Source organism: Neopsephotus bourkii, unplaced genomic scaffold (assembly GCF_033783945.1).
Source record: "Neopsephotus bourkii isolate Nb327-2 ecotype Australia unplaced genomic scaffold, CSIRO-AGI_Nbou_v1 NB_1474, whole genome shotgun sequence".
Taxonomy (NCBI): Eukaryota; Metazoa; Chordata; class Aves; order Psittaciformes; family Psittacidae; genus Neopsephotus; species Neopsephotus bourkii.
The window spans coordinates 167,296-191,519 of NW_026901950.1; the positions used below are offsets into that span (position 1 = coordinate 167,296).

General features: G+C 54.9%; 4 protein-coding genes across 10 annotated transcripts in view; 2 read left to right on the forward strand and 2 right to left on the reverse strand.

Moving 5' to 3' along the window:
* Window positions 1–24,224, forward strand: part of CIAPIN1 (cytokine induced apoptosis inhibitor 1) — a 135,845-nt gene that overhangs the window by 53,328 nt on the left and 58,293 nt on the right. The window lies entirely within an intron of this gene.
* LOC133220748 (uromodulin-like) lies at window positions 1,228–7,528 on the forward strand. Its single transcript, XM_061369061.1, has 9 exons — window positions 1,228–1,338; window positions 2,193–2,259; window positions 2,789–2,947; window positions 3,667–3,872; window positions 4,371–4,531; window positions 5,066–5,308; window positions 5,947–6,106; window positions 6,512–6,641; window positions 7,241–7,528. The coding sequence occupies exons 1-9, from the start codon at window positions 1,336–1,338 to the stop codon at window positions 7,339–7,341; spliced, it is 1,230 nt and encodes a 409-aa protein (XP_061225045.1). The 5' UTR covers window positions 1,228–1,335; the 3' UTR covers window positions 7,342–7,528.
* On the reverse strand, window positions 9,487–15,326 carry ADGRG3 (adhesion G protein-coupled receptor G3). Of its 7 annotated transcripts, XM_061369069.1 has the most exons (13): window positions 14,719–15,326; window positions 14,265–14,294; window positions 14,028–14,187; window positions 13,830–13,947; window positions 13,159–13,299; window positions 12,960–13,082; window positions 12,837–12,876; window positions 12,652–12,752; window positions 12,041–12,153; window positions 11,613–11,896; window positions 11,008–11,101; window positions 10,307–10,593; window positions 9,487–9,880 (listed from the first exon to the last, which is right to left on the reverse strand). In XM_061369069.1, the coding sequence occupies exons 1-13, from the start codon at window positions 14,798–14,800 to the stop codon at window positions 9,765–9,767; spliced, it is 1,689 nt and encodes a 562-aa protein (XP_061225053.1). In that variant the 5' UTR covers window positions 14,801–15,326; the 3' UTR covers window positions 9,487–9,764. The 7 variants fall into 7 exon arrangements, with proteins under 7 accessions (XP_061225053.1, XP_061225051.1, XP_061225049.1 ...); XM_061369067.1 differs by lacking the exon at window positions 14,719–15,326 and having other exon boundaries at window positions 14,265–14,688; XM_061369065.1 differs by having other exon boundaries at window positions 9,487–10,593; window positions 12,652–12,876.
* Window positions 16,701–23,296, reverse strand: LOC133220751 (adhesion G-protein coupled receptor G1-like). Its single transcript, XM_061369070.1, has 13 exons — window positions 23,158–23,296; window positions 22,286–22,711; window positions 21,672–21,795; window positions 21,444–21,591; window positions 21,231–21,359; window positions 20,476–20,592; window positions 19,900–19,945; window positions 19,210–19,310; window positions 19,013–19,128; window positions 18,172–18,446; window positions 17,478–17,589; window positions 16,946–17,214; window positions 16,701–16,816 (listed from the first exon to the last, which is right to left on the reverse strand). Exons 1-13 carry the CDS (start codon window positions 23,294–23,296, stop codon window positions 16,752–16,754), a joined length of 2,067 nt encoding a protein of 688 aa, XP_061225054.1. The 3' UTR covers window positions 16,701–16,751.

Here is a 24,224-nt window from a genome sequence, read left to right on the forward strand (position 1 = left end):
ACCGTGGGGCTTCCTCCCGCCCCCCCTCAGGCCTCCCACCACCCCGGTCTGCCCACCAGCCCTCCCCAGGGCCCGGCTGCCCGCGGGGTCTCCGCAGGTGCTCAGCTCACACCGCCTTGGCTGCCCCGGCTCTCCCCACCGCCGGTCGGAGCTCCTGGTGCACAGCCCGTGGGTGCTGCAGCCCCCTCTGCCAGGGGGAAGCAGCCAAACCCTGCGCACAGGGACAGCTCTGCAAGCAGCTCCCCCGAGACCAAGAAGCTGCTCTGAAACTCAGTTCCACTGGGTTTTCGTGGGTTTTTTGTTGTTGTTGTTTTTAATAATATTAAATATATTATTATATATATTTTTATATTATTATATTATTTACAAATATATATTATTACATATATAATTTTTAATAATAATAAAACTGCAAAGCCCCCACCCCCCATCCTCTTCCTCTGTTGCTTCCTAAGCCTTTGGGCTGCGCTGCTTCCACTTCCCTAAGTGAGCCTGTGCAAGCTTCTGTCAATGCTTTGTATGACACATAATGGAAAGCAGAGATTCTGGCACAAAACCTGTCAGCCAGGGATGGCAGGAGACCTTTTCTTTCTGCTTCTTTTTCTAAGGGGTTGTGCATTAGGCTGTAAGCAAGGTAAAGTGCTAAACACTTCTGTTTTCTGGTTTTCATTGTGGTTAGGAAATAAACCTGGGTGGTTGGATGTTCACACTTACCTCTTTGTTGTGATGACTGTAGCAATTAAAGCACATACATAGTCAATATATAGTTAAGAATCATCACCTTGATGGCAGGTTGGCAGCCTGTTACTGTTTCCCAAGCAAAGCATGGTAGGACTAAGCCCCTAAACCATCATCCCTTCATCTCTCACCGGATCTTAAATGTCAGAAGTCATTAAGAAACCAGCCAAAGCAACTGCACATTCTGGTTGCGAAACCACATGTGTTCAGTACACAGTTATCTGGCCTTCACAATGTTCTGCTCTGGTATCTGCTGTTACTGCTGCGTCAAAAGCAGGTACCACAAAGCAGTTGGATGCACAAAACGGCACATTCCTGGGGATTTTGTGGATACTGCCCTATTTGGGATCCCACAAGGGCAGTGAATAGGGTCAGCGGTCAAGAGCAATCTGCTCATAGGAAGGGCTGTCGGTGCTGGAGGATGGACCTTGGAAGGTCCAATGATGAAGGATGCTAAGCTGGCTCTCGTGCAGTCATAGGACAGCGTGTTTGTGTGGGGGCAAGGATTAGCTGCTGGAAGGCAATATAAGGGATGGAGTGAGGAGCACGAGAGCAACTGGAGCACTGGTGTCTGGAGGAGCACAGAGCAGCCTGGCCATGGTACGTGGGGTAAGAACAAGGTGGGAGCTTGATGCTGGTGGGATCCCTCAGAACTGCTGTGGAGAGCAAGGAGCAGAGCGGGAAGTAAACTATCCTGCCTGGAGGGAGCTCCAGGGGCATGTGGAGGGTGAGCCATGTGCTTGCCAGACTGGTGTGGGGTTTTTAGCACTGCATTGCTCCAGCCACCGGCCCGAGGTGACTCTTACCCACATCTCTGATAAGAAGACTCCAGTGTCCAGGGCTCACCCAACACCGTGCTATGAATTTCCCTAAAGAAATGCATTATCTGTACCACGAGGGGAGATGACAATCTGTGACTTTGTGGCATTAATTTTAGTTGTGTTCAAAGCCTTGTTTTTTGTTTTTTATCCCATTGTCTTCTTGTTATGCATATGGGTTACTGGAAAAATGAGGATCCTTTTGCAAATCCTAACTCTTCATAAGAGCTGTAGTGGGAAGAGGGGAAGCTCCTTTCCTCTCTGGGAAGCCTGGGCTGATGCCTCAGCTACACAGTTTTTCTCAAGGTGCCTATTCTTATTGAAATGTTGCTTTATCACTGCCAGCATGTCCCCGCAGGTCCAAGGTTTGGTTTCTGCCACCCTCCTGCTCTGGAACAGCTCCCTAAATTGAGGACAGTATTTGACTCTTGTGTTAATCTAGGAAGGGCAGGCATTGCTGATCTGTCCCTTTGGGGTAGGAAATGACTTTGTGCTGTTGAACAGAGAGTTTCTGAAGGAGATAAAGTAAAGAAATTATCATACCCAGGGTTGGAGGGTGGGCTCTTTCTGGATGACTGCAAACATCTCCAGTGGCATACTAAAACCAAGTTACCCACAGCTTGTTTGTTTTCATAGGAAAAGACTGTGAGATGCTTGCTGCTGGTCTGTGCCTTCTGCCTGGTTGACTTTGAAGGCAACAAGAGTGAGTCTTCTTGTACACTGTACCTGCTGGGTCACAGATGGGTCCTATGGAAAGGAGAGGTCAAACCCTCACCTGACCTGTGTCCAGGTTCCTCATTCAGGGCACTTGTTGGAGGCTGCTATAGGGAGATAACACAGCAGGATTCAAGGGGAGGCAGGAACTGGGGTGCAAGAGCCAGAAAAATAGGCAGAAATCTGAGGTTCTCCATTCCCACCATGTGCAGTATATAACCTGTGGAGATGGGCACAGTGGCCATGACATGCCACCTCTCTCCTTGCTAGCTGGTGGCAGGCTCCATAGTTCTGAGCCAGATTACAGCCATACTGAGGAGCTCTCCCAGGCTCTCACTCACATCCTACCAGGCAAGCCAAGGGGCAGATGCTTCCTCAGATGTGTCTGCCCTGGAGCTAGAGGAGGACCTCAGCTCTAGTGAGCTGTGCAGGGCTCCATGCTGTGAGTGAGTTTGCTCTCACGTCTCTCACAGGGGAGATGTTCTTGCTGAGTTTCAGCTTTCTCACCTTTGCTGCAGGGTTGCTGGCGAGCCCCTGGCGAGTGGCTGTCCCCCGTATCAAGAGGAGCCCAAACGCCTGCCTGCCAAACCCATGTCAGCACCGGGCACACTGCCAGCTGAAGGAGAATGGACCTGTTTGCAGCTGCAGACCGGGCTTCACAGGGACGTTCTGCCAAGGTAGGGAATGCTATGAGCCTTCACCAGTCTGTCCAGGGGCACCAGAGGGAAGGATGATGGGCATGGGGCAGTGGTGTTACCATTGCTCTCCATTGTAGGCTTCAGGAGCATGTCCTAGCTCCTGCCTGTCACCACCAGCATGTCCTGAATACACGTGGTACAAAACCCAGTTGCAGGCCATTTCTTTCCTCTCCAAAAGTCTTCATTCCTTAATTCCTTGGTTGCCAAGAATGCAGGAGGGCATGCTATAGAACACAGCTGGCTTGCAGTGTCAGAACAAGCACACAGCTCCAGTGAAGCCTCTCCCAGACACTGACCAAAAGCTGTCTCCATGTGCAAGATTGGATCTTTCTCTCTGCCTTGTGCCCTTGGCAGGCTGCAGTGATTCTGTAGACAGCCCTTGAATGGGGCCAGACCCACAACAGCTGTCTTTCATGTCTTGAGCTTTTAAAGGCTGTGTCTGTTCAGGGTAGTGGTGGCCATGGACTTTTGCAGGTCTCAAGCAACCGGGAGAAAGTAACAGACCCACATTAACATCTGTCTGTGTGTTCCCACAGGTTTGTCTTTTGCCCAGTGTCTGTGAAGAGCCCCACCAGCAGCCCCCAGCCAGGCTGGGATGAGGGTCTGCTGAGCTCAGTGGGACTGTGCCACCCCATAGCTGGCCTAGGGCTCCTTCAGGCCTCTTCCCTATTGCTATTGCAGATGGCTTTTTCCCCTAGATGTGGTACTGAAGTTGACCTGTGAGGAAGGGCGGATGAAGATGATGGTGAGGAAGGAGGCATTCGACCTCCTGAAGATCCCTAAGCATCTTGTCCACTTGAGAAACCAGGCATGCAAGGTCTCAGAAACGGAAGAAAGGGGTGAGCTGTTTTTTGCAGCCACTCTCACAGGTGAAAACCACACTACCTGTGGATCAGTAATTCAGGTAAGGATCCAGCAGAGCCTCTCTGAGTAGCTCTGAAGCCATGGAAGGAGCAGACGTGCAGAGTGTGCACAGCAAAGGGGAAGCCCCAGAAGCTTCTCCTTTGTGTGCTGTAAATTTCTCATTGCCCTTAGAAGGCTTCACTGGGGGCCATCAGAAAGCTCTAGCTGTCACCTGGGTAACAGCCTGCAGCTTTCTGGCAGCATCCTTTGAGCTCTGCAATCCTGGCTGTAGCCCCTTGGTCCCTCACTTGATTCACGGGTCAGGGAGGGTTCAAAGGAACCAGTGCTCCAGCTCTGCATTGCCATCACCAGTGGTCAATCTGCTGACTCCTGCCTGCTCTGGTGATGGTTGCCAGCAGCCTCTGGACATGGGGCTTGAGCAAAACCCCAGCAGATATCCAGGCCTGGAGCAGCTGAGTTGCACCACCTGAAGCGGACCTTGGGGTTCTGCGTATGGACTTAAACATATTCTAGAGACTTGATTTCTGTGTCATTCCAGCAAAACGGCTCCCACGTGTCGTACTCCAATGTCATGGAGTCAGGGTGGGACACACATGGGGCGCCGATCCCTGAGAGTTTTCAGCTTGAGCTGAATTTCTCCTGTGACTATGCCTACGAACGAGTGGTGAGACTGCCCGTGGGTCCCACTACTGCTGACAGGTGAGTGGTCCCTCTTCACCTCGCTGCTGACATGAAAGAGCTTGCAGAAAAATAGATGCCTTCAATGAGGTGATCTGCAAAGGCCCTGGGAAGCCACTAGAGAGCTCTGAGATCAGGCTGCCTCCCTGGCTCTTCCTGAAACAGTTTTTCAACTTGAGGTTTGGGCCTGGGGCAGAGCCACAGAGGCATGCACGATCCTTTCTCCTAGCCTCACTGCTTGAAACCAACTGTCCAAAAAATAAAGGGTGGGAACTGGGAGATGCCCTACCCAGGGCCCTGTAAAGGTGCAGGTCAGGACCTCTTTAGTTGCCTTTCTCATAGCCCTCATTGGCCAGCTTGTCAGTGGGAACGCCTAGAGCTCCTTGCCTCTGTCCACACACGGTGTGGACACACCAGCCCAGAGGCAGCTCGGGGCCTTGCTCTCACCTGAGGTCAGAGGCACATCCCCAGTCAATGCACCTCTGCTGCCGGCCTGACTTGTGCTATGTCCTTCCTGCTTTATTCTGTATGTGAGATCTCCTTCCCTCTTCTCAGGCCAGCGCAGTTCGAGGTCAGAGAAGGACTCTTCAATGTCAGCATGAGACTGTACAAGACTGCCTCCTACCTCCAGCCCTATCACCTGCCAGCTGAGGCTGTCCCCCTCAAAGATACGCTGTATGTGCTGCTGGAGATAGAAGGACAGCACCAGCTCAGCTTCCTGCTGAGCGTTGAGGGCTGCTGGGGCACAGCAAGCACAGATCCCTACCAGGAAGCACAGCACAAGCTCATTGAGGAGGGGTGAGTGGAGGGCCCATAGTGCAACTGGTCTCCTTGCACCATGAGCACAGTCACCTCTTTGCTGGGTGCTAAGGACTGGATGCTTTGAAGGAGCAATGGCACCATAATTTCCATGGGTGGAACCTATGGTGGACACCATCATTAAATAGGTGGAACAGCCCATAGGTGATCCCTCTAATCACTCTAAACTGAGCCTCGTCTCCTGACCCTGCTGTGTTGCCTTCCCTCCAGCATCACTTCTGGCCAGCAGGTGAGGCAAAGAGCAGGAAGTGGAGAGGGGAGACCTTGGTGCAATATATAGAGAGGTCTCTGCTGAATAGCTTGTGTTGGCTGCAGCTAAGCTAAAGCCAGTAACACGGATATCTGGGAGGTGGGAAGACAGCCAGGCTCACTGCACCTGTGTAGAGCTGTGGCTCCACAGGGCAGGACATATGCCACATGCTCCTGTGCTGGTAACAGTTCCTCACGGAGCTGGGCACAATTCAGGGTGCCAAGAAAAGTCAACCCCGTCAGCACCAAGACAGTAATACTTCTGTTCAGCAATGCCTGGGAGCTGCCCCCAGTCCCCATGTGCTTGGTATCCCAGGTTGGGATGCTCCCCCTTGTTTCCCCCTTCTGACTCAGCCATGGTGTCTCAGGTGTCCCTATGATGAGACAGTGATATACCTGAACAGCTTTGGAGAGAGCGCTACTGCCAAGTTCAGATTCCAGATGTTCCAGATTGTCAGTCACACCAAGGTGTTCCTGCACTGCCGTGTCCAGCTCTGTCTCCCCAGTGGCCCGGAGCCCTGTGCCAAGGTGAGCTCTCCCAGTGGTCTGCGCCATTCCCTGGCCATGCAGAGGGACCTGCCTTCCCTGGGCCTGCTGTGTGGAGAAGGGGCTGTGCCCTGGGTTTGGATGCCTCAGCACAATAAACACCTCCCAGCAGCAGGAGCTCAGCCCAGCACCTTGAAGTAAAGGTACAGCCCAAGTAAAGCTTGAACCCAACAGAAAGCTCCTTTCCCTCTTCCTGCTGTTGTTTGGGTATTTGCAGGCAGAGAGGCTTATGCTAGGACCTGGGCAGGATCAGGCTCTTGTCCGCTCCCAGGCTGCAGCCCCAGCAGTACCTCTGCAGCAGCAGACCACCAGGATGTGCTCTTGCCCCAGAGGGGGCTTCTCCCCTGCCCTCTGGTCCCAACACCCTTCCCTTGGCTTTGTCCATAGCAATGCCCTAGGCACTGGAGGAGCAAGCGGGCACTGGCAAATGACTACAGTAAGATTGCCTCCTACGGGCCAATCTACGTACTGGAAAAAAGGACCAACCACTCCAGGAATGACCAAAAGGACCCGAAGGGTATGTATGTCCCTCTGGGGAGGCCAGGAGCAACTCACAGACCCTTTCAACTCTCTAGGCAATGCCTGGTTATTTAAAAGCACTGCTAAAGTCGCTGCTCTGCGGAGGAGCATGGAGTCTTTCAGGTGTCAAAGCCATACAGGGTGTGCTCCAGGAGCCAAACCATCACGCAGAGCTTGGCTCTGGTGAGCAGCTCCATACCAGGCACAGGTCGGGCTGAGCAGGGTGGGAAGGAACCAGGAGCCAGGAGCCAGGCAAGTAAGTCTGGGCTCTCACACTGTATCTGTATCAACCCAGCAAGGCAGGCTTCTGAGCACTGAGGTCAATCGAGGACCAAGCCCACTTACAGCATAGCTCAGACCAGCCGCATGAATGACAAGCTAAATGGAGCCCCCAGGCAGTGTGTGTGGGTGGAGTCTCCACATGAGGCCAATTGGGATGACTGAGTCCTGTTATTAGTGCCCTCTGGACCCCAACATACCCCTGGCTGCAGTGGCTGTTATCTCCCCAGCTCAGCCCCAGCCAGAAGATGCTGTGTCAGGGCTCAGCGGTGGCTCAGAGGCCCCATATGTGTAACCAACCTTTCTCTTCTTCGACAGGCCACAACCCGTGGCTCTCTACGACCCTCCTTGTGCTGTGTACTGTCACTTTGTTCCTTGTGGTTGTGGCAGCTATCAGCGCAAGGCGTTGGCTGGTGTAGAAGGCAGATGTGCCCAGAAGCTCCATCACTGGCAGCGTTCAAGGCCAGGCTGGATGAAGTCTTTGGTGATATAGTCTAGTGTTAGGTGTCCCTGCCCATGGCTGGGGGGTTGGAGCTGGATGATCTTGAGGTCCTTTCCAACCCTAACTCTCCTATGATTCTATGAAATAAATGTGACAGCAACAGAGAGGCTTCTGCATGTGACAATTGGATGCAAACAGTGCTTCGAGAATGAGCCACATCAGAGTGTTTTGGTTCCCTATAGTATTCCTGTGACCTTCTCATCCCTTCCTGGCCCATGCTCTTCAAGCATCCTTATTCACTTATTCAAAACTTGCTTTTCCATGCATACATGGTCGAGTTCATAGGAACTTTTGACCTGCTGTGCTGAGTCTGGTCACAGATCAGTCCTGCCCAGTGTGTATCTCAATAATGGTTGTATTATGGTGCTTAAATAATGAGCACACAGAGCAATTCTTAGGTTTATATCCCTAATGAGCAGTAACATTACCAATGACTAATAATTAACTTATTTACAGAGTGTGAGGTTTTCAGTCCATCTAACCTGAGTGTGGAATGGGCAATACAGTTCAAGGCTTTTATTTTAACTTTCTAAGCAGTTTAAATACTTATTGATATGTATATCTGAATTATTATAGCATTATATGAGGGTGCTGAGGCCCTGGCACAGGTTCCCCAGAGAAGCTGCGGCTGCCCCATCCCTGGCAGTGTTCAAGGCCAGGTTGGACACAGGGGCTTGGAGCAACCTGATCTAGTGGAAGGTGTCCCTGTCCATGGCAGGGGGCTGGAACTGGATGAGCTTTAAGGTCTCTTCCAACCCAAACCAGTCTGGGATTATATGATTCTGTGATGGAAAGTTCTTTCCTCCTTCCCAGAGAGTCACCCATGGGGAGCTGGAGGTGCCCACACTAGATGCTTGCCCACCAAAGCTGGATTTTGCATGGTTCTGTGTGACACAGATGTACCATTAGCAGAGAAAGGGCTGCTCTGTGCATGCACATATATATATATGTGTGTGTATATATATATATACACCTATCCATGGATATTTCATTCTTCATTCATGACAGATTTCTCCTTTCATTCATGATAAATTCCCAGCAAGACTTTGTTGTGGTTGAAGCCCAGCTGGTAACTCAGAACCATGCAGTTGTGCTTGCTCACTCCCCCTACTTCTTGCCCCCGCTCCCAGAGGAATGAGGAGGAGAATCAAAAGAATCTAACTGCCATGGGTTGAGATAAGAGCAGTCCAGTAGCTACGGTATAACACAAACCACTGCTGCTACCAGTAGTAGTGATGATAAGGGAAATAACAAGGGAAGAGAATATAACCGCTCACCACCCACTGACCAACACCCAGCCTGACCTGAGCAGTGATCTCGCCCTTCCAGGTAACTCCCCCCAGTTTATATACCGGGCATGATGTGCTGTGGTATGGAATACCCCTTTGGCTAGTTTGGGTGAGGGGTCCTGTCTCTGCTTCCCTTCGGCTTCCCCTCCTCCCTGGCAGAGCAAGAGACTGAGGAGCTCCTTGGTCAGAGTAAACATTACTGAGCAGCAACTAAAACCATCGGTGTTATCAGTGCTGTTCCCAGGCTGAAAGTCAAAACCACAGCACTGCACCAGCTACTAAGAGGAAGAAAAATGACTGCTACTGCTGAACCCAGGAAAGACTTTTACCCACAAAATCATCCCTAGTATAAAGCAAATAATAAACAATATTGTGAGCATCAAAGACTAAAATCAAGCTGCTCAGACAGCTGACAAGAGATTTAATACTAAAACACAGGTAAAGAAGAGGAGTGGCCATGCGTGCATTCAGCTGAAGCACAGTGACCTCCTGGAAATGGTTGGAAAAGGAGGGATATTCAACAGCTCCCTGCCCAAAGAGCTCAGCCTCAGTCTGTTTGGAGGGGATGTACCACAAAGAACCTCATGGGATTTCTGTTTCTGATGATTCCCAGACCTGAACCTCCTGAGTCTGGGCTGGAGTCAATCAATCATTCCACCTCCAACAGCAGAAAAACCCACCACTGGGCTGGTCCAGCACCAGAGGCCATCTCTAACAGAGCAGGATGGCCCCATCCTGGCTGAAGGCAGATGGTTCATGGGTTCCCCCCTTGCCCCCACAAGAGGAGAAGGAGATCAGGGGCAGTTCAAGACCTTGGTGCAGCTGCAGCATGGAGGGACTTTGGCAGAAGGGATGTCTCCAGAACTCCTTGCCCACCGCAGGCCGGCTGAAGCAAAGTGCATCTACAGCTAAAGTGGATCCTGCCTACTGAAGGGTAAACTGAGGCATGGTGAACTGAGCCCTCATCCTCTGCGGGAAGCTGCACCTATTGCAACTGAGGCACGCTCCCAGCAGGGGCACGTGCAGGCAGGGAGGGAGCTGCAGCCAGCAGCTAGTCCTGGGAGGCTGTGGTGGCTTTGTCAGGTCTGATGATGTGGGAGAAGGAGCCAACGGTCTCCTTTGCCTTTGGGTAGTAGAGAACAACCAGCCAGATGAATATGAAGATTCCTGCAGGGAGAGGAAGGCAGACACTGAGCAGCAGGGTATAGTGGGAAGCATCCTGCTGGAATGCTGCTGGCTCTTCCCTGCCACTTTCAGGGTGTTCCCCCAGCTTGCTCCTACTCTAGCAGGAGGGTCTCCCCACGATTCATGGTGAGCCATTTGGCTGGGTCATGCCCTGGGTGGATAATGTCCCTCTTCCTCTGCCAACAAATGACTTCCTTTGAGGAAAACCACCCTCAGTGGGGTGGATGTGGTTGGGAGCCATGACCAGCTCCATGCTGGTGGCTGGGACCTGGTGTTTCCCTGCCAAAGGGAAGTGCTGGGAAGATGTTGGTGCCTTGGGAACCCTGGTCAAGCCACTACCAGGCTGGTCCCTGCTTCTCCATCTTCCCCACCCGAGCCCAGAATGCCCAGCTCGAAGCCAGCCCTGACCTTGGAGGGAGTTGAGGATGGTGAAGAGGTAGAGCATGGCCACAGAGGAGGTGCCATGGGTGAGGAATGCCAGGGCCCAGGTGGCTCCCAGCAGGCAGAAGAGCCCCATTGCCACCAGGGCCACCTTCCAGGCCTTGCGGTCTCCCTGTACTACCCCTGTGCTCTGCAGACTGCAGCTCTTCTGGATCACCACCCCAAAAACAGCTGTGTTGAACAGGAAGATGAGGCCAAAGTAGCCGCAGTTGGTGATGTAGTGAACCAGAAGATGCTTGGAAGTGATCCAGCACCTGAAAAGAGACAATCACAGTGCCTCCAGTGGCTCTGCTACCCCCAGCAGCACCCATGAGGGCCTCCCCAGGAGCACATGTTGGGGGATGCAGGGACACCCTTGTGCTGGTGGGGTTTTCCAAGGCCAGAGTGAACAGTGGTGCGTATCTGCTGCCCTCCTGTTGCTCAGCCTGGGGAAGCTCCATGTGAGCCTTGGATGTCCCCCTATGGGCTGGGGGCTGCAGGCTCAGCACCAGGGGTGGTGGCTACCACGGCTCTGGCTGCTGTGTTGCAATCACAACTGGGGAAGCAGAAGTGCGGCGCAAAGCCGAGCAGGATGGGTGCAACCAACCACCCCAACCCTCCCAGCAGGGCCAGGTTACTGCTACCCATGCCAAAGGGCCCCTAATCCCTGTGGGTGCTGGGGCACGCACAGGCGGGCTATGACCTGGTGGTCCGTGGTCTGGATGCTGTATTCTCCATAGCTGCCGATGGCTCCTGCCACCCCCACCACAAGAGCAGGGAAGCCTGGAAGAAAAAGTGAGACACTTGGGGCAGGACAGGAAGGCAAGAAGGAGGCAAGGTCATCGCCTGGGGACTCTGCATGGCCCTGGGTGTGCTGGCCTCCAGGAGGATGGAGCTTAGGGAGCCAGAGAGGTTACATAAGTGCTGGGGGCACAGTGGGTGCTGCTGGGACATGACGTGGAGAAGGAAGTACAGTGCTGAGTACCAGGGCTCAGTGTGTCCCCTCCTCTACTCCAGTGCCTCCCATGGTGCTGTGGAGGGCAATGGGTGAGGAAAGACCCCAGGGACATCACCTGCTTGATGAGCAGGAGGATGGTCTGCAGCAGGGTGAAGGTGCGGGTGCCCCAAGCCCATATAAGACACTTCTCAGCCGTGACCACGGCATTGGAAAGAGCTGTGGGCAGGACAGGGGCTTGCTCATTCTCTGCCCACTGTTGCATCATCCAGTTTCCCCTCTGGTTGTAACCTGTAGCCTGCCTCTCCCCCACCTCTCACTGAGGCTGATGGTGCTCACCCCAGCCCACCAGGGACAGCTTCACCAGGTAGTTACGGATGTAGGTGCCGAGGACCTTGACAAAGAGAAGGTAGAGGTGACAGCCCTCCAGCGCCATCCAGGTGAAGCAGCAGAGCAGGCAGTAGTGGGTGAACCCCCCCAGGACCTTGCAGGGCCCCAGCAGGGTTCCGGTGGAGAGCCTGCTGTTGAGCAGGAAGGCCAGGTTGAGGAGGAGCAGGCTGCCCACCAGGTTTACATGCAGCCCCAGGTTGATGCGAAGGGTCTCCTCGGACCTGTACCTGCACCTGAGCGTCCCCAGGGGGAGCAGGAAAGGCAGGGTCACGGCCGAGCAGTGCCCTGTGTCACGGCAGGTTCATGCAGGAGCACCAGAGCTGCCTTACACCACTCCCATCCTCATGAGTCCCTAGGGGGATGCTGGCACATCCTACCTGAAGAAGATGCAGAAGGCAATGGTGAAGATGGAGAAAGCCATGGCTACCCCGCAACCAGCAGTGGCAACAGCCATCAGGGCTTGTGCTGTGGACCTGTCCAGAGCTGGGTTCTGTCAAACACACGCACTTTGGGTTAGACAGACCCTGGACCAACCTAGACAACCTGACTGCAGCTACCAAAGCCACGGGACTGCTGACTCCAGTGGCTGCTGCAGAGGCTCCAGGGATGCCCCTGGTCTGCTCCCCCAGAAGGTCTCTGGGGGTAGTGGGGCAGTGGTGTCTCAGAGGAGATCCTCCCTGGGGTGGGTAAGGGATGAGTGAAGGTGATGTGCTCATGGCAGACCATGGTGGACCCCCGTGAGCACCTCCAGCAGCAGACAGCACCCCAAGCCTTGCTGCTCCAGAGCCTGCAATAGGCTGGGAACTGTTTTCTCCAGGTACCAGCTCTGCTGAGTTGCTGCTGCCCTCCTGAGCTGGGCTTGATTTGGGGACCTCGGTTTGCCCTGGAGCGGCTATAATTGTCCCTGTGCAGCTACTGGTGGTACCCAAGGGGCCACCATGGTGGGGCATACAGCACAGACAGGAGCTGTGGGGAGTAGGGTTGTCACCAGGAGGAGGGTGAAGAAGGTGAGATGGTCACAGGAGCAGCGTGTCCCCTTGTCCCAGGGTTGTGTGTCACATCCGCTGCTGCTCCAGCCTCCTGCCTGCCCTGAAACAAGCACAGTGTGATGACCCCAAGAGCCAGGCACAGCACCCACACCCAGCCCCAAAGAGGCCCCAGTGAGGATCAGACCTTTGCTGGGATCCCAGAAGACACATTGTGGGGTGATGCCCTGCAAGGGGGGTGATCAGCATCAGCCAACACCTCAGTGAGAGGCAGCAGGGGAAGGAGGGAAGGAGGGCACCGCTGACTGACGTGGGGCAGCTGCCCATGGGCAAAGGTGAGGTGCACGGGGTCCCGCAGACCAGAGATGCTCGTCTCTCCCACTGTGATGCCCACCACGGTGTTGTCCAGGACCTGCCCTGTCTGGTTGACCTCCTGTGTGGGGCAGTGCCACCTGAGCCAAGCAGCAGGTAGCAGCAGCCAGATGGATGCCAGCAACACCGGCTCATACCTGGAACATGCCCAGCTGTGGGATGTTGAGGACCGTCACCACCACGTGCACTGTCTGGCTGCTCAGGGACCAGAATATCCCCCGAGGGAGATAGATTTCTCCTGCCTTCCCCTTCCCTGTCGCATTCAGCATCCTGGGGTGCTGTGGCAGAGAAGGGGGGTAGGTGCTGCTGGCAGCATCACCTTTGTTCAGGACCCACCAGCGTTGCTCCAGGCATTCAGCCCTGCCTGAATGGGTTTTGCTCAGCTACATCAGCCAGATCCCCAGGGCAGAAGGGGAGAACTTCATCCCTAGCACCCAGCAGGAAAGGGGCAGAGCTGGGAGGAGGTCCCAGGAGAGCTCCAGCCCACCATCACCCATGGGATGTGGTTCCCTGCGACATCCAGACAGTGGGAAAGCTGGTGTGTGGGCACGAGGCACAAGGTCCTACATGTTCCCTGTCCACCTCCCCCTCACCTTGGTCACCAGCTTTTCAGGGAGGCTCTTCCCTCCCTAACACTATTTCACATGACTTCTTGCCAAGGGAATCTAAAGCTGATGTTGGTCCATGATGCAACCGCGGAACGAGATTGAGGAATAGCACGCCATGGTGCACCAAGCCCTGGGGCAGGCACTGAGGGATGCTCGGAAGGTACAGGCCCCTCCGAGCAAGGGAGAGGGGCACGGCTCACCTCTGTGGGGGAAAAAGCAATGTGGACGTCCTGGGTGACGGCCCTGCTGACGTTCAGGAGCAGCACCTTCACCCCGGGCACATGACTGTGCAGCACTGGCCCCACCGCCTGCAGCAGCCTGCAGGGCAGGAGGAGCGTGGGACCTGTGCTCTGGGGGGGCTGAGCCCCCAAGCCCTGCCGTGCCCAGCCTGCCCTCACCTGAGCCAGCGCTCCCGCAGGCAGGCACATGCGGGGCTGCCTGAGCGCCCCAGCTCCGGGCAGCGCTGGGGCAGGTCGGGGCTCAGCGTCCGTTCTCCTCGCTCCTCCTGCTCCACCATCACGTTGCAGCACTGGTGTTGCCCATCACCCCGCCCCAGGGCTGCTCAGGAGGGGAACAAGGTGACCACTGGGCAGCGTGGCACTGGGGGCATGGGCAGGGATGGGGGGACCACTCACCAGCACAGATCTCCTGTCCTCTGGCAGCGTCTGGAGGGAAAGCATGTAGGGGAATAGGGGGAAAACCCCAACATTTCAGGTAAGCACTCCCTCTGCCCCAGCAGGAGGGGAGGCAGCAGAGTCCAGCAGCTGCCAGGCTCAACAGGAGCAGCCCTTCAGTTACGTGGGCTTCAAAAGCATGGACGGCATCAGGGCTGGAGAAGCCAAAGCCACCACATCCAGCCCCTTGGTGGCTGAAGATGAGACCCTGGGCTGCTGGTCCCAGGTTTTGAAACAGCCCCAGAAGCAAACCCACCCCACTGCCAGCTCTCCACACATCCCAGCAGGAACACTCCCTCCCGGCCCAGCCACGTATCATGGTGAAACCCTGCTGTGGTCTTCGAGTCAGTGCTTTCCATGGGAAAACTCACCCCCAAGCCTGCACTTGCCCACATCCCCCTGACCCGTCACTCACCGGGCAGCATCAGGAACAGCAGGGCTATGCCCAGGAGCAGGTTCCTACTGCATTGTGTGGTGTCCGGGCTGCTCCCACCCATCCCACAGCGCTCTGCTCTTCACCTATCAACAGCTCTGCTCCTCCCTGGGTTCCCCTGAGGCTTGTGACTGCTCCAGAGGCAACGGCTGTCTCCTCATTTCCCTTCTGAGAACCCCTCACGCCTTCCTGTGGGTTTGCAAGTGACCTCCTGCCCCAGCTCACAGTAACCGTCACTCACATCCTTTCCTCCTTGGCCACTTCCACCTGACTTGGGGCTTTTGTCTTCCCACTTTCACTTGCATCCTGCAGATCCTTGGTTAACAGTCCCCACCAGAGCGACATGTTGGAGCATCCCTATCCCAGCCTTTTGCAGCTGATCTTTAAGGTCCCTTCCAACCCAACCATTCTATGATCGTGTTACTCTAGGAAACTGGGCATGCCACTGGGCTTTGCTGTGAGCTGCTGGGAATGAAATATCCCCTTGGTGGGAAGGTTCCCCCTACCCCAGCCGGAATCCCTGCAGAGGGGGATGAGCCACAAGTAAAGCGTTGTCCAGAAGATGAACTAGTGGGATGAGAGATACAGTGCTGGGCTTGCAAGCAGCACAGCCAGGATTGCTTTATTCTGCCTGTAGGCACTGAGGAGATCCCTGTCCTGCAAAAACTCCCTCTTTGAATTCCCATCCTTCAACAGCCTTCCTCTTTGCTGGGCAGTGATGGTCACAGAATCACAGAATCAATCAGGTTGGAAAAGACCTTTAAGGTTATCAAGTCCAACCGTTCCCCAGCACTGCCACTGAACCATGTCACTGAGGACCCCATCTACACGGTGTGTGAACACTTCAGGGATGGTGACTCCATCACTGCCCTGAGCAGCCTGTTTCAATGCCTGAGCACCCTCCGGGGAAGAAACTGTCCCTAACACCCAGTCTAAACCACCCCTGGTGCAGCTTGAGGCCGTTTCCTCTTGTCCTATCCCTTGTTCCTTGGGAGCAGAGACCAGCCACCTCCTGCTCCATCCTCCCATCAGGCAGTTGTAGAGAGCAACAAGGACCCCTCCTGAGCCTCTTCTTCTCCAGACTAAACCCACTTCAGGTCCCTCAGCCATTCCCCATCACACCTGTGCTCCAGGCCCTTCCCCAGCTCCGCTGCCCTTCTCTGGACCTGCTCCAGCTCCTCAATGTCTCTCTTGTAGCGAGGGGCCCAAAACTGAACACAGGATTTGATGTGCTGCCTCACAAGCGCTGAGTACAAGGGTCTTTAAAGACCACAGTCGCTTCCCAAGCCATGGCATCTCCCGCTGTCACCCTGCTCCCTATGGCCATGGGCTACCAGTGCTCTGCCAGGGCACCTTCATTGGCCCAGCTCAGCAGAATCATTAGGGATGCACACCGGGTCCTGCCCAGGATGGGACAACCCTGACTGAGAGATGGATCCCATTGGAGAACCACCAATTTGCCAACATGCCCAGCAGAGAGACCCCAGCAAGCCATGATCCAAGCAGGAACAACTTTAATGGGCACAAGTCTGGTGTGCGGGTGCACCCACTGAACTTCTGCACCATCCAAAAATAGGCATTCAACAAATTAACAAAACTAGACCATTTCAGCTGCTGGAGGGGGCTGGGGGCAGAGCTACTCTGTCTTCACTGGGGATGGACCTTCTTGGTAATCACCAGCAAGGGATGAAGATGGGGCCTTTTCCACCAGGGAAAAAGCCCATCCCTGGCCTCAGGGCATGGGAGGGGACATCCAGAGGCACCAGGGACCCTGTCTCTGCCCCTTCCACCTCCTACAACTCCCACTGCCTGGGCGACCATCCCTCCCTCTTGCCCCAGTGATGCCAAGCCAAGGGCTACCAAGGGAAAGCTGGTAAGGGGGCTGGCAGAGATGAGGGGATCCTGGGCTCCAGCAGCCCCTGAGGTGGGTGCTGTAGCGAAGTGAACAGCGTTGGTCCTTCCTGTCCTTGGCTCTGCCTGTTCTTGGGCTGCAGTTCGGTGCTGTCGGAGCTGCTCTACAGATCAGAGGACTTCCTCGCCTGCAGCACCATGGTCCAGTACCAGAGAAAGATAAGGAAGCCTGGGAGATGAGAGAGGAAGGGTGGGCAAATCCTCTCGAGTGAGGCAGCAGCCTGCCAGGGACAGCCCCTCCTGTACTGTCACCACCGCACCAACACCCCTTCACAGGGGCCCTGCACCCCTGCCTCACCTTGGAGGGAGTTGATGATGGTGAAGAGGTAGAGGGAGACGAGGCTGAAGACGCCAGAGGTGAAGGAGAAGAAGACCAGTGCCCAAGGAATGCCCAGCAGGATGCTCAGCCCAAAGAGGGCAAGAACATGCTTGAGCTTGTGGCCTTTGTTGTTCTGCCGGAGGATCTCCCGGACCATGGCCCCCAGCATGACCGAGTTAAAGAGAAACACCAGGCTGAAGAAACCCAGGTTCACAACGTTATGGATAAGGGGGCTCGTAATCCAGCATCTGGAGGGAAGAGAGTGGGCAGAGGGTTATGCTGTATCACCCCACGGGGACGTGGGTTTGAGGGATTAGGAGGAACACGAAGGTGTGATGCAAGCCCAGAACCCAGCTTAGTGAAACAGGGAGGGGGGATCCCACCACCACCCTGCACAGAGCCCCAGGAAAGCCACAGAACAGCTGAGGAGGTCCTGTAGGACACAGTGGAGGTTCAGCCAGTTGACTTCATCTAAGACCAAGGATGAGGCAACCCAGTTCTGATGACTCACATGGTTGCGTTGGTGGATTTGCCAACAATGGATTCATAGATGGGGATGGAGAACGGGCCGTAGTTTCTCCAGCTAGCCAGGAAGATCAGCATCACACAGAAAAAGGGGAGTCCTGGGTGGCAAGAACAGAGTGAAGTGGCTGCCCTAGTCCCCAGACCTTGGAGCTCCTGGAAGGACTCGTTGCCCCTTTCTCCCTGTACAGAGTACAGATCAACACCCTCCCCACCAAGAGGAACTAAGAATGGAGCACACAATGACACCTACTGTGAGCCCTGACACAGGACTGACTGTGCAGCATCAACCCCAGTCAGAGGATCAAACTCGGCTGTGGAATTTTAGGCCAGGAAAGATCACGAGATCTTTCTACCACATCCCCCTGCCTGAAGCGCAGCAGAGACGCGCGGGTGCTTCCTGCATCAAGCCCATCTCTGGGCTGCTCTGGGTGTTCCTTTCAGAAAGAGCATCCCATTGCTATGTCATGACCTTTGCTCTACCACCAGCTTCTACTCTCAGCCATGGAGTCTCCTTCTCCACTGAGTCTCCCAGCAGAGACCCCTCTACTCCCAGACGTCTGCTTCCCCACAGCCATGTCTACATCCCCATCCAGGAGCCATCTACAGTGGGATAACCTACCCAGGTGCCCTCCACCCCATGGCCTGTGCCCTCGGGGCCTCTTTGCCTCCCCCATGCTCACCCCAGCCCACCAGGCAGATCTTGAGGAGGAAGTGGTTATGGTAGGTGCTGAAGACTTCGATCACAAGCCGGTAGAGGTTGTAGCCCTCGATGCCCATCCAGGTGAGGCAGCTCAGGAGGGAGAAGTGCAGGAAGAGCCCACCAGCTCTGCAGACAGCCTCGCTGCTGCTGGAAGCCAACTGCTCAGACATGAGGAAGGTGACGTCCAGGAGGAAGATGGCACCTAGCAGGTTCATGTGGATGTGCATGCTCGTGATCTGGTCTCGCTGCTTGCTCCTGGAGGGTCAAGGTGGGGACACCTCACCACCACACCTGTGGTGTGGCCTGCACCCTTGGTGCCCCACAACATAACTCTGCATTGGGCAACTCGTCCCCTCTGGTGGTGTCAGAGGCCGAGAGCCTGGCCCCACAGCTGGGACCATCATTACATGTGCAAATCCAGAGCCCTGCAGCTGAGCCCTCATTTAAGGTCTGTGCCAAGCGGGGCAGGGAGCAACATCATTTCAGCTCTGAATCATTCATGCAGGATCAGTGACATGACTCAGGAGAAGACACTCATTTTCTCCACTGAGCCCTTGAAAGATCTTTGCAGGCTTCTGCTTGTGAATTTGCATCAACAACCAAAAGTCATTGAAAACAGCCAGTGTTTTTGAGTGCTCTGCAGGAGACCTGACCAAGGGGTGGTTTCTGGACAGGAAAACTCTGCTTTCTTCAAGCATGTCTCCATCATCATGCTCCCAGCCAGGCCACCCCACTGCATTTGGAAAGCTTGCATACACCCAGGTGCAGTCGCAATGGACAGGACAAAGACAGGGAGCATGGGGCAAACTGTCACACTATACCTGAAGTAGAGGAATAAGATGGTGCAAACAGATGCCAAAGCTGAGATCAGGCAGCCGACATAGGTTATGATACTCAGGTAATCCCTGTGTATGTAGGTGATCTCCAGGGAGGAAACCTGAGGAGAGGGAGGAATGAGATGGTGAGGAAAAACAGCCAGTGGGAACGATGTGGACTGCTGTGGGAGGGTGCTACCCACCATCAGCACGGCAAAGTAGGTGAGGTGGTTACATCTGCACTCTGTCCAGCTGCCCCCTGTCTCTGTTGTACAACCGAAGCTGTCCCAGCTCCCAGAGTTGGCTGTTAGAGAGAAAGGGACAGCATCTGGTGAGCAGCAGGAACATCAGGTCTGGGGATCCTCAGGGCAAGGTGTCTATGGCAGGAAGGAGAACCAAAGTGGGGGTTCACAGTATCACAGTATGTTAGAGATTGGAAGGGACCTCCAAAGATCATCTAGTCCAATCCCCCTGCCAGAGCAGGAACACCTAGATAAGGTTACACAGGAACGTGTCCCAGTAGGTCTTGAATGTCTCCAGAGGAGACTCCACAACCTCCCTGGGCAGCCTGTTCCAGTGTTCCGTCACCCTCACTGAGAAGAAGTTTCTTCTCAGGTTTAAGTGGAACCTCTTGTGTTCCAGTTTGAACCCCATGTGGTTCCAGGTTGTCCCAGGCCAAGCACACACACTCAGATAGCACCCTTGGCATCCCTAGGGACAGATGAAGGTCTCAGGCTAGGGAAAAACCTGAAATCAACCAGTGGAAAGATTTGTGGAGCTGGAATGAGGAAGGGAAGTGCAGAGGAGCTTCTACTCATGCCAGTGGATCTGTGGTACCCTGCAAAAGTAGCAAAGGCAGAGCCTGGCTCCACACCAAGCACAGAAGCACTCACCAGTGGGGTCCTCCCGCCAGAAGACGCACAGTGGGGTCACGTTCCTCTGCAATGACAAAAGCACAGACCCTGAGCAGGATGCAGCGGTGGGTTTGCTGCCAGGCCACCACATTTGACAGGGGAGAACATGGGGCAGGAGGAGAGACGGTCTCAGGAGACAAACTGCCCTGTGGGGACAGGCAGAGACCATTCTCTTGGCAGCTTGTGGAGCAGATTCCTCCTCCCAGGTCCCCTTTTTCAAACAAGGGGTTCAGCGTTGAGCAGGCACCCAACAGGACCACGAATGAGCTGTGGGACTGTTAACTCAAAGTGTCCCCCAGCCCTGACAATTGTGCTGGAGGCGATACATCTGCAAAGCAGCATCTCCTGGACAGGCGCAGGCAGCAGCACCACCAGTGCACATGGTGAAGCCATGATGATAATACAGCCCCAGAAGATGTAGCAGACCCTGTATAGGCAGGGCAACGGCATGGACCTGCTGGATTGTGACAAATCTCTAAGCAGGTAGGGCCTGAGCCCTCCCTGCCCCTCCATTCCTTTTGGGATCAGGTCTGATGAGGCTATTTCCCCACCTACTGGCAGCTGGCCATGGAAGAAAGTGAGGACCACTGGGTCAGAGAGGTTGGCCACCACTGTGTCCACCAGGGAGATGCCGACCACCTTGTCACCCAGGACGTGGCTGCTGTTTTCATCCTGTTGGAAAAGAAGAGGCAATGGCAGTGTGGGAAGGGAGAGCCGCCAGAAGAGAAGTGGGCGAGAGTCCCCAAGAAGGTCTCCACCTCTTCCCTGTCAAGCTTCTAGCTCATCTTTGAAGCATCTTCTGCAAGCGAACACCAGCACTCTGGTCTGGGCAGCATCGCTGCTGCCCTGTACCACTGGAGTCCCTGGCACAGTGGGGACACCCCACCATATGAAGACAGGCTGAGAAAAACCGGGGCTGTTCAGCCTGGAGAAGAGAAGGCTGCGTGGAGACCTCATAGGAGCCTTCCAGTGTCAGAAGGGGCCTACAAGGATGCAGGAGAGGAACTCTTCATCTGGGACTGTAGCAATACAAGGGGCAATGGGTTCAAACTTGAACAGGGGAGATTTATGTTATGTATAAGGCAGAAGTTCTTTACGGTGAGGGTGCTGAGGCGCTGGCACAGGGTGCCCAGAGAAGCTGTGGCTGCCCCATCCCTGGCAGTGTTCAAGGCCAGGCTAACGGGGCTTGGAGCAACCTGATCTAGTGGAAGGTGTCCCTGCCCGTGGCAGGGGGCTGGAACTGGATGAGCTTTAAGGTCATTTCCAATCCAAACTATTATATGATTCTATGTTACCCATGTGGCTATCACCTGGAACATGGTCTGGCTGCTGATGTCCATCAGGAGCACCCTGTGCTCTACCACCTCCTCCCTCTCCTTTGCCATCATGAACAGGCTACTTGGCAGGTCCACCACGATCCCATGGACCTCTCTGTCCTCCTGCAAGGAGAGACTCATGAGGATGGAGGCTAGGAGAGCACACTGGTGAGCAGAGACCAGCAGGGCCGGCTGCCGAGGACCCACCTCTCTTTGGGAAGCAAAAACCAGGTTCTGAGCAGCCTGAGCGGGCTGGACAATCAGGACAGTTGCACGCACTGTGGCCTTTCCAAAGGTCTGGTTCTGCCCTTCAAGCTCCACCTTGGTCAGCATCTTCTCCAACTCCCCAAGTTTGCTGTTAGGGAGGGGGCGCAGTGAGGGATGCAGCCGGCACAGCATCAGCAGCAGCACGAACAGCAGGAGTGAGGAACTCACCAGCGAAGCACCCACTGCTCCATGGCTCCCGAGTCTGGCTCCGCAGGCTGTCCAATGAGCCTGTCCAAGGCAGTAAGTTGCTTCTCCACGTCCTGCTCCCAGATGGGCATGTCCTCTGGTGAGGCTGGAGGACACACAGAAGGGAATGCCATGAAATACACAGTCAGAGCTGGCTTTCTCATGCCCCCCAACCAACTGGGTACAGCACTGGTGGGATCAGAAAGCAGAGGGCTTCAAGGTAGCCCCAAGCCCAGGGACCTGATGGACACCTCAACCCAGAGGGCCTCTCCTGCTGCACAGTGGCTCCCATTGTGGCCACCAGGACCAGGTTGGCTAGGTGCCCAGCAGTGCAGATGGAACCCTTGGAAATTCTGCAAAACCCATGATTTTAGGGGGCAATACACTTGAAAATCTCTCTCTTCCAGGAGCCTGGGTATCCAGGCCTGCCTCTGGGCTGCTGGGAGCAAACCTACATCCCCTTCCATCACCATTCAGCTGTGTCTTCACATCAGCACCATACCAAATCCTGGGACACCAACTGCTGATGGCATAAGAACGGGCTGGGGATGGAAGGAACCCTGCATTTCATTGGAATAATGTTGAACTGCCTTTACCGGGGAAGAAGTACTCAGAGGTGCTGCCAAGGGAGGTGTTCTTCCCGCCCTTTGAGATGTAGGACACGTTGAAGATGGACGTGCTGGCTCCTGCAGTCTCCGGACCCTGCTTCCCCCTGGCATTGCTGCTGGCTGGGTCTCGGCCCAGGAGAAAGCTCTGCTTCCCGTACACCAGCCGCAGGGTGCTGTTGGCCCTGAACCAGCAGACGCAGAAGCGGTACCTGCCCAGCATGGGGGGCAAACTGTACTTGTACGAGGAGTTTCTCCTGCTTGGCAAAAAAGGCCTTCTTATGATCAGTGCCTGGGCTGTGTTCTCAATGGAAATGGCAGCAGGGCCGTGCTCGTAGATGATGGAGCTGGTCTGGGTCTGGTTTCGGTCACCACAGAAGCGGAAGTCCTCTTCCTGGTGGCCACATGCTCCCACCCCTGCGTACACAAGGGTTTGGAGATGGTTCAGTTGGGCTTTCTGCTGCTGTAACCCAAATCCTGTCCTGGATGGGCTACGTGATGTCAGTGACATTGGCCCACCTCCCTGATGTCCCCATGGCCATGCTGGGAGGGTTTGTCAGGGCTCCTGTCTTATGGGGCCACCCGCTCCCAGGTGCTATTAGCCACATCAGCGAGACTGAGAGAGGACCTCTCCATCCCCAGAAGTAATGGACAGAGATCATCTCCTTTCACTGGAAAGAATCCATCCTGCCCAAGAAACCCCACCAGAGGCACATCAGCCATGAGACGTTTCACCTCTGTGGAAATCCCAGCAGCAAGCACCCCTCAGTACTCCCCAGGCAGGTTTTTGGGGCTGCCAGTTATTTCCAGCAGCCCAAACCTGTCTCACCATCCCAGGGCAGGATGTGGTTGGGGCAGTCTACCTTGGAGCACGGAGAGAAGGAGCAGAAGAAGGACCTTCATCCCGGGAAGCTCTCTGCTTTGGCTTGGCCTCTGAGGAAGAAGCAGGGCCTGAAAGGGTACAAAGGAAAGGGGCCACATGAGTACTTGGGTACCACCCATACCATGGGGTTAGGGGATGGGAAGCAAAGGCTGTGGTGCTGGTAAACAGCTCCCTGGTGCCTCTGCTGCAAGGAGGAGCCATGAGCACCACAGTATCACAGTATCACAGTATGTTAGAGATTGGAAGGGACCTCCAAAGATCACCTAGTCCAATCCCCCTGCCGGAGCAGGAACACCTAGATAAGGTTACACAGGAACGTGTCCAGGCGGGTTTTGAATGTCTCCAGAGGAGACCCCACAACCTCCCTGGGCAGCCTGTTCCAGTGTTCCGTCACCCTCACTGAGAAGAAGTTTCTTCTCAAGTTTAAGTGGAACCTCTTGTGTTCCAGTTTGTACCCATTGCCCCTTGTCCTATCATTGTTTGCCACTGAGAAGAGCCTGGCTCCATCCTCGGGACACTCCCTCTTTATATATTTATATACACTAATAAGGTCACCCCTCAATATCCTCTTCTCCAAACTATAGAGACCCAATGGCTGGAAGGACAGGGCAGCCGGCAGCGAGTCCCTGGGGTCTGGGCAGTGAGGGGTGCCCCAGTGCCCCAGCACCAACACCAACCGCCAGTGACCCGGAGGGGGAAGGAGGGTCCCCTCTTCTGGTCCCAGCCTCAGATCTTGGTTCAGGCCTTGGCTTCTTATCACAAGTGACAGGAACAGAAGGAAACGGTGGTTTCCCAGTTCACCAGCCCTGCAATTATTGCCTGGGGTGCTCTCAGCTCCTGCAGATTAGCTGGAGCCAGGCACGATGCAAACTGCTCTGTCACTGCAGCCTGGCAGAAACAGACTCCCAAGCTCATCCTGGAGCAACTGGGGCTGCCATAAACCCTTCTGCCCCTCATGCCCAGGCAGGCAATGTCCTCTGCAGCCCCCTCCCCACCCCTTCACCTTGCACTCTGCTCCACCACAGTTTTCTTTATGTGCAGTCAGGG